At 44.6% G+C, this 8421-nt stretch overlaps 1 protein-coding gene across 1 annotated transcript; it reads right to left on the bottom strand.

The window, feature by feature from the left end:
• Window positions 1–1284: 1284 nt before the first annotated feature.
• On the bottom strand, window positions 1285–8158 carry tcea2 (transcription elongation factor A (SII), 2). The gene is made up of 11 exons (XM_068337121.1): window positions 8044–8158; window positions 7762–7839; window positions 4613–4882; window positions 3784–3846; window positions 3465–3570; window positions 3190–3271; window positions 2972–3108; window positions 2829–2885; window positions 2584–2738; window positions 2305–2451; window positions 1285–2189 (listed from the first exon to the last, which is right to left on the bottom strand). The coding sequence occupies exons 3-11, from the start codon at window positions 4679–4681 to the stop codon at window positions 2103–2105; spliced, it is 903 nt and encodes a 300-aa protein (XP_068193222.1). The 5' UTR covers window positions 4682–4882; window positions 7762–7839; window positions 8044–8158; the 3' UTR covers window positions 1285–2102.
• Between the last annotated feature and the right edge of the window lie 263 nt (window positions 8159–8421).

An 8421-nucleotide genomic window follows, 5' to 3' on the forward strand; every position in this document is an offset into this window, starting at 1 on the left:
ATCCAATGAGAAGCAGCTTCATTTGTTCAGTGTGACTTTTGTTTCATCAATTCATCAGTTTCTGTCTGATATTTCATTATTATAGTAGTTATTCTTGTAATCATTGAACACAGGGTTAGAACATCTGCAGGATGACATCACACAGGAAGACGGTGGTTTTCAAACCCTCGTAGGGCAAAATTCCTCTGAAAAAGTGAACAAGAGCGGAATTGTTGGATGCTGGTTATGTAGATATCATCTTGTAAGTGTTCTGATTCTGTGGCCGGATTCAAATCGTCACTGGAGCTGAATCGTGGTGCGAAATTAGAAGGAAGAATATTACATAAAAACCCATTGGTCCTTTAAAAGAAGCAGGACGTTGTTTGGAAGGAAAGAGGAAACTGAAAGCAAACTTTAACCAGTGAAACAGTATTTGCACGTCTCTCTAGTAGTAAACAAATCAACCCATAAGATTTAAAACATTTCTGAGGACAGAACTTAATGCTTTTATTTTGAAAAGGCTTCACTGCTTTCTTTTCTACAGTCATTGATCTTGTTTTCTTCTTTATTGATGCCATTATTGTTAGATTAATAGCATGAGGACGGCAACAGTTGTCCTACAGGTGTGTTCCCATTCATGGGCTCAATGGGCGGGGCTTCTCAGTCAGGTGACTCACCTGGTTAAGCTAATTCTTTTTCCAATAAAACTTGGAAATTTTAAACAATATCAAAGTGTTAAGCTACCGGTAGCTGTTAACATTAGCAAGCAGGTAAAGGACGGTTCCCTGAAGCTGCAGGTCTGTGACCTCACTTCCTCATCACCAGGAAGTTGTCTCCTCCTTCCTGTTTGGTTCATGTATGGAAGGAGCTTAGCGGTGTTTCCACAACAAACAGACTCTGGGTTACGAGTCTTGTTATGTTTTACCCTCACAACTAGGAGGAAGCCATCATGGTTTCACCTTTAGCCTGTCAGACCCCGGTGGTTCTGGACGGTCCGGTTTGTTAGATGACTGGACCGCTGTCTTCAGCTCGTCGACCTGCTGATGAGGAGTTTCAGTCCATTAAAGAGCAACGACTAGAGATGGAGACTGGTTTATGACCAGAAACAATCCCAGAACCTAAAGGTCATGGTTCTGATCCCCTCCTGGGGGTGAGTATCAACCAACTGAGAAACTGTTTCTACCAAAAACGACAAAAGTCAGCAATGTGATTTTAATCCAAGAGCAACTTTAATAGAAATGTTAAAGGCAAAACATGGCAGAACAACATGGCAAAAAAAAAAAAAAGCACGCCCACCGTCTCCACAAGGCCTAAATGTGATTCAATCTGGATTAACGCCTCTATCCCAAATTAATCAAGTGCTCCATGCCAAACAAATCAAACCAACAGACAACATGTACTGGGATTATTTTTCTCTGAATATATTACATCTTTTAGATTTCATATAAAAAGAAAATATACACAATAAAGGCAAAAAAATAATTATAATTAAATCCACATTCAATTCACTTTAGTCGGTTTGCTCCAATCGCATGTCCTCTTCAGAAGAACTGAAACACAAACAGGATTTAAATTCTTCAGGGAACTTTTGGGACTTTCTACCATGTTTGTAAAAACCAGATTAAAAAGTTTGGGAATGGATTTATTGACATGAGCAAAACGCCCGCTGCTCAAATTAGTCGCTTCACCTTGACCTAGAGCCTCCAGCTAAACGAAGGAGGGGCCAGAACAACACTACCAAGGGGAGGTAGGAAGAAGTAAATATGGAGAGGAGGTGGAGTGGGGGAGGGTAGAAAGGACAACAGAAAAGTGCCCCCCCAGGGTAAGGAATAACGACGATCAAAGAAAGATAAATAAGAAAAATAAAGTGGAGAAAACAGTGGGAAAGTGTTAAAAAAAGAGGAAGAAAAGTAGAAGTGAGTGCCTGCTGCCACCTGGTGGCCACAACCTGCATTACAGACACAGTTGATAAATAAAACTCATGTGTTCTCTTTCCATGTGTTGTATGTGCAGATAAATATGCGTGCGAACATTTCAGTTTCCCGTTTTAAATTATCTTAATGTTACCGAAATTTTTTTTTATTTATTTTTTTTTTTTTTAAATGTTACGGTTCTTCTAACATTTATTCTCTGTTCACCTTCCACCGGTTCCCACAGCTGTTACACAAGACGAAGGTGGTCATGGGTTCGTCGGCGCTGCGGGTCTGTACCTGTAACACACAGAGGGGGGGGGTTGCCAGATCTGGTAAGATAAAGAAGTGCGACACCTATGTGTGTGTGTGTGTGTGTGTGTGTGTGTGTGTGTGACGCCTGTGCGCGTCCTACCTGTGTGTATGTGCAGCTCTTCCCGTGACACTTGTTGCAGATGAACATGTCCGTCTCGGTGCCGCTGACCTTAGATAGCTGATGCTCTCTGATGGACTCTTTGGTCAGGGCTTCTCTGATCTGCTTCAGCTCGGCGCTCGCCATTTCCTGCAGACAAGAGACAAACCACACCTGGAGCATCGGATGCTGACGGGATGGAGGCGGCACCACCAACGATGACGCCTAAAAATGTGTCGTTTTTGGGCGAGCTGTTCCTCAACTTCCGAACCCGTGTCTGACCTCGGCGGTCATGCTGGCGATGCGCTGTGGCGAGATGCTCCCACACAGGACGTTCCGCCGCAGGTCCGGGTTCTTCTGGTCCTTCAGGTTGGAGATGCGGCTCCGGAGACGAGTTTTATATTTAATATCCGTCGATTTGAACTCCTGGAAGATCTGTGGAGACGACGGCCAGTTAAGGACCGAACCGCTTCACCTCATCTAAAGGTCGTGACATCACGTCACGCCGGGACGCATGAAAAGGATATCCTCTTCAATCTGAGCTGCCAGATGCTGGCAGTCGACTCCGGTGGTCCGGTGGTCGTCTGGAAAACAAACGCACCTCATCACAGCTGGCGATACAAATTACACAATGGGGGGGGGGGGGGGGGCAACGTGTCAGCCGCCGTACCGTCCGTCTGCAGCGCCGCCACCAGCAGCTCTCTGCATTTGTTCCTCACGTTGTCCGTGGTGACGGGGGCCGGGGGGAAGGAAGTGACCTGAGGGGGGAGGCTTGGGGGAGGGGGCAACTCCTCCATCTTCTTACAGCTGATTAGGAGGAGAAAGGAAGTCGTTAGTGAGAGACGCCCACCCCCCTCAGAAGCCCCGCGTCCTCGCTATTCCAATGACCTTTTCTCGTTGCCGGAGTCCTTAGACGTGGACGATGACCTCACAGGTGACCCCCCCTCTTTCTTCTTCTCCTCTGATCCATCTGTGGTGGTGGTGGTGGGGGGGCGTAAGCAACAGCTGATTTACGGTTTTCACTATTTTCTAACTGAACTACAACTTTATCGCTTAAGTTTCTATTGTAGTAATCAATCACACACACACACACACACACACACACACACACACACACACACACACACACACACACACACACACACACACACACACACACTCGCCTAGCAGTTTCTTCCAGGTCTTGATGAGCGTTTTCGCCAGAGTCTGAACTTCTTCTTCTGAACTCTGCTTCCTCACGGCGTTCACAGACATCCCCACTCTGGTGGACTGCAGGGACAGAGGAGGGGAACACCCCGGTCAGACGCCAGGACCTGGTCCCAGTTCAACTGGACTGAAGTCTGAGACGCCCTTGCGTTTCCCGCTAACATTGATAGAACCACCAGGGGGCAGTGGAGAGCCAAACCAGATATCTGAACATAAACTCAAACAGAAGGGGCTAGGTGGGGGCATCAGTTACCATGGTGATCTGGACCGGATTACCTGCAGGGTCTCCAGAGACATCTTGATGTTCTTCAGCTCCCTCAGCAGGTCCAGAGCGCCGTCCTGAAGAAAAACAAAACCAATGACCTTTGGTCAATTTTGGCGAGGAAACTGTCCACCAAGGGGTTAAATGGTTTATCTACAAAAAAAAGTTCTAAAAGACTTTCAGAACCTCTGGTGGTCCAAGTTCTGCCTGAAAAGAAGCTCTTATTGGACCTTTGATTAGGGTTGGGTCTGATCACAAAGGACTGCTGGGCCTGGGGGGCAGCATTCTGCAGTCATGTTGTTTAATCTCTTAATGCAGTAACACAACTTGTTTTTAATGTACGGGAGGGGGGGGGCAGACCTATATCTTTATTTCCACCAGACGATGACGCTGTACAGTTTTTTTTTTTAAAAGGCCAGCAGCTCTTTCAAATAAAAGCTCAAACTTTCCAGCTTGTAAACAGAACCGGTTTAAAACGTTCTGGTGAGTTCTAGATAATGGTTCTTTTTTTTTTTCTTCTTTTTTAAATTAAATTTAAACTGCTCTAGATTGTAAAAAAAAAAAGAAGAAGAAGAAGTCCTGATTGACTCAAGGTGCGGGTGGGTTAATTGGAATCAGCATCAGCTGGGATTTGTCAGCAGATTATTTCTAGAAATTATATCAGCACCTCGTGGCCGGGTAGGATTATCAGTAAAAAAAAAAATTGATTTAAAAAAAATCACCCCCCCCCCATCCCTCCATGAAGCGGAGTTTTAAACCCTCTCAGCGGCTCTAGAACGTTCCCCCCCCCCTCATCGGATAAAGGTGGACTCCATCACCTGATCGGTGCCTCCCGACACTCACCGTGTTTTTCTTGTGGACCATTTTGTCCAGCTTTTTGGCGATGTGCTCCACGTCCCGGTTCTTCTCCATCTCTAGCGGGCTTCTCTCCGTCAGTTCTCCTCCTCCGCCGCGGTCGAATCCTCCATTGATGAGCAGGAGCAGCTCTCCTCTCCGTCTCTCTACCTCCGTCTCCTTCTCCGCCGGCCGCTGCGCTGCCGGCTGCCTCTCGAGGGTTGTCGCGTGCCCCGGTGCACGCTGGGAGTTGTAGTTCCGGGTCTGTCCCGACTCATCCTGGAACAATTTTGATTGAAAGTTCTAAAGAAGACTGAAGAACGACTTCAAATGTTTTATATTTGCTTTTAGAGTAAATTAATTGATGTCTAAAGCGCCTTTAAATGTAGAGACTGAAAACTGATGTTTAATCACGTTGCAAAATGTTTGAAAATGACGTCATGAATTGAACAACAACAAAGTACTTTAATTATTATAAATACTACTACCAATAACTTTTGTATTACTTAACCTGTTACTTTTCCCTCTCCCCCTTCCTCCATCCGTCCATCCCTCAAACCATCAATCTATCCCTCACCAGAACTCTTCCTCTTTTCTTCTCTTTTTCTCTCCCTCTCTTTCACCTGATTGGCTGCCTTTTATTGATCAGACGAGCTGCTGTAGTTCGCAGTTCGTCCTCTAGATGTCGGTGTTGTGTCGGTTTGTTTTTCTGTCCGGGACTAAATTTATTTTACATCTGTTTGAAAAATCTGTCGTTTATCGATTACGTATTGGACTAATCGTTGAGTATATGTAGCAGACACATCTGTCACCCCTTCTCCCTGGATCAACACCACCAGACGGTGGGGTCTGGGTTCTTTACGGTCCGTGACCCATCTTTCCACAGAGTTGAGTGGAAATCTAGTGGAAAAACAACAACACACGACCTCTCCAGTGGAGATGTGCACCAGTGGACTTCTGGAAATCACCCACAGTAATGAAGAAAACCCCAAATGGAGATTTTTCACAATTTTTTTTTAAAAGATTCATTTATTTATTTTGAGCATTACCGAAGTTTTTTATTTGATCACTTGCTCAAAGCATGCCTGGAAGGTAGGATTAAAACTTCTGGAAGTCTTTGAGTCTACCATTTACGTTAAAACTAGTCGTAATTATAATATTAGTGAACTTGAACGCATCACTTTTCAACCCAGGAACGTGAACGTCACGCACAGACCATGGATTTAACGCAGCAGGGCTCGTTCTGATGGAAATAGAGGAACCGGAAACCAATCCAGAGTAAAAACACCACAAGGTAGGAGGTCATTGCTGATTGCGTGACGTTGATGGTGCTGATCGGTGACTTGTAGCGTTGAATCGGTGGATTTTTCACGTTGTTTGTGTCGTTTTGGCTGGAGATTGATGCCTCCACGTGCTGTGGGTGTGGTCTTGTTACCTGTACAGGTAGTTAAGCTTCCTGTTGTAAAATACTGTTCTTGCGTTTTAAGCTGAATATTTGGTAGATAGATGGATAGATAGATAGATAATCACTGTCTTTCCTCTTATCTCCTTTTGCCATCTTGCCATCCCTTCTTCTGTGTTCTGAATCATATATTTTTCTTTACAAAGTAATAAAAGAGTCAGGTCTGGTTCCAAGTGATGCTCTGGTTTTGTTATGCATGACTCAGAAGTTCCTTATTGGTAAAAATGATTGGCTCTAGTTGAAAGCTGACTACATTATTTTAAAAATGGCTGCAAACTCGTGGTTGGAATACAGCTACACCTCTTTTGCGTGTTTCACGTCTTTGTTCTGTGGGTGCCGGATCAATGAAACCTGCTATCAGCGACTGGTTCCAGGAAGAACCCTCTTTTCCTGATCTATGGCCTCATTCAGAGTCTCTGCTGACGCCAGGAAATGTTTCTCGACTTGCAATGGATCTTTGGAGTCTCAGTTATTGACCATCTGAAACAGGAAATGCCCACTTTCGCTGATCTGTTGCTGTTCCTTTGACCCTTGGAACCAGGAAGCGTCCTTTCTACTCGTAGTCATCTACGGTGACACTGCTGGGTATGACCTCAGTCAGGAAACTTCCTCTCCATTGGATGGATGTAGGCATTCTTCTTTCCTTTAGAAACCAAGCCAAGTATTGTCTCCTGAATCTACCAGAAGATTTATGCATCTACAGAACCATAACAACTGGCTTCATGGTTGTGCCTTTTCTTCCCATGGTTTTCTTCCTGACAAATCTGGTCAGGATTGATAAGTAGCCCAAATTATTGAGATCCAGTCTTGGACCCTACTATGTGCTCACAGAATCACTTGGGCCACCTTGCAAAATATCAAATCTCTTAAATTTTTAAGGCAGAACAATGAAACCCAAAAAGGGAGACATGGTGGATCAGTTGGTGGTGCTGCCTGGTAAGAGTTAAAGAATACATACAAATGACAGAACCTCTGTCTGGCCTCCAGTTCTGGTTCAAGAAGGAACAACCGTGTTGGACTCCGGATTCCCGTAGACCTTTGCCAACAAGTTTGACCCTGAATGTGTTCATTATTACTCATAAGTACTTAAAAAGTCCACAGAAAAATGTTCTTGTCCAGATTTTTGGTGCCAGACAATGGTGCCATTATATTCAGGAAGCTTTGCCACCCATGAGCTTCACGCAGTAATGGGCTCGTAAATTTGAAATATCAAAGAGGACACATCCCCGGTTCTGGGGAGGAAACTGTGAATGGACCAATCGATCTGCTGCATGAAAGGCCGTCTGGCATCGGACTACAACCTCACATCTGTCAGAATTTAGATTAAAGACTTTTTTTTGGGATGAAGTCTGTTTTTATAGGAAGCTGAAACAAACTTTTCCCCATTAACTGAGTCATCTTTTCATTTAATATATGATGAAACACTTCCTGCATCACCACCAAGGATGTGTTGGAACCATGCATCCTGTTTTTCCCCACAAACTAGTATTCAGGGAAGCTCGGAGTAGAACCCTACTGTTCTGGTCCAGAGATGCCAACGGGTATGTTTCAGGAATATGAATAGGATGCCTCCAAGAGACCTCCTGGAACCAGAACTCACTGGAGAGATTAAATTATCTCATCCATCCTTGGAATGTCTGAGGATCCCCCAAGAGGAGTAGGAACACGTTGCTGGCAGGAGTAACATTTGGAATACCTTTCTTGGGTAGTTTCCAGTGCAACTGGACTCCAGAAGAAGAAAGATGGATGATGGATGGATGTCTGGCTGGTTTGTCTGCAATAAAAATAGAATTTTAAGACCGCAAACCTCCACAAAGAGTGTTCTCTCCAAGTGTTGCATTCCCATTTCTATGCATCACCTGAGTTTAGATTGGTTCAACATGAAAACATCAAGATCTTGGATGTCTCTGCAGCATTTGGAGCAATGAAACCAAGGATTTCAGAAAATTCAATAGGAGATTCAGTCAGGTTTATTCACCTGTTGCCATCCCTGATGCACGTCTGGGAAATACTGAACACCCCGAAATTAAATAGTTCCTTCGTTGGTTCCAACCTCGTTCTTCCTGGTTTTATGGGCGTTCACAGCCTTTCACATTTCAGCTTTTTCTTTGTTTGGATCCTTATATCTTTAAAGCCCTGCTGTCAGAAACTAAAAAATGTCTTCCCTGTGATAAAACATCAGAAAAAATATTTTGAATTGACTCCAGCTGCTGCTTTAACCAGTGATGCATCTGATGATGTCACCATTTCGTGTGTGTGTGTGTGTGTGTGTGTGTGTATGAACGAGATTGGGTGTGCTCCAGTGTGTGTCCCGGTCGGGTACCAACATTCCAGGCAGGCGAGCCACACCAGGAGA

This window comes from Antennarius striatus, chromosome 2 (genome assembly GCF_040054535.1).
Source record: "Antennarius striatus isolate MH-2024 chromosome 2, ASM4005453v1, whole genome shotgun sequence".
Classification (NCBI taxonomy): Eukaryota; Metazoa; Chordata; class Actinopteri; order Lophiiformes; family Antennariidae; genus Antennarius; species Antennarius striatus.

What these genes read in the sequence shown, in the direction of transcription:
- tcea2 (XM_068337121.1), bottom strand. Translation starts at nt 4,681, where the DNA reads ATGGAGAAGAACCGGGACGTGGAGCACATCGCCAAAAAGCTGGACAAA. An exon ending in TGGTCCACAAGAAAAACACG is followed by an intron (nt 3,847 to 4,612) that starts GTGAGTGTCGGG and finishes GTTTTTCTTCAG; the next exon opens with GACGGCGCTCTGGACCTGCT. An exon ending in AGAGCTGCACATACACACAG is followed by an intron (nt 2,190 to 2,304) that starts GTAGGACGCGCA and finishes TGTGTGTTACAG; the next exon opens with GTACAGACCCGCAGCGCCGA.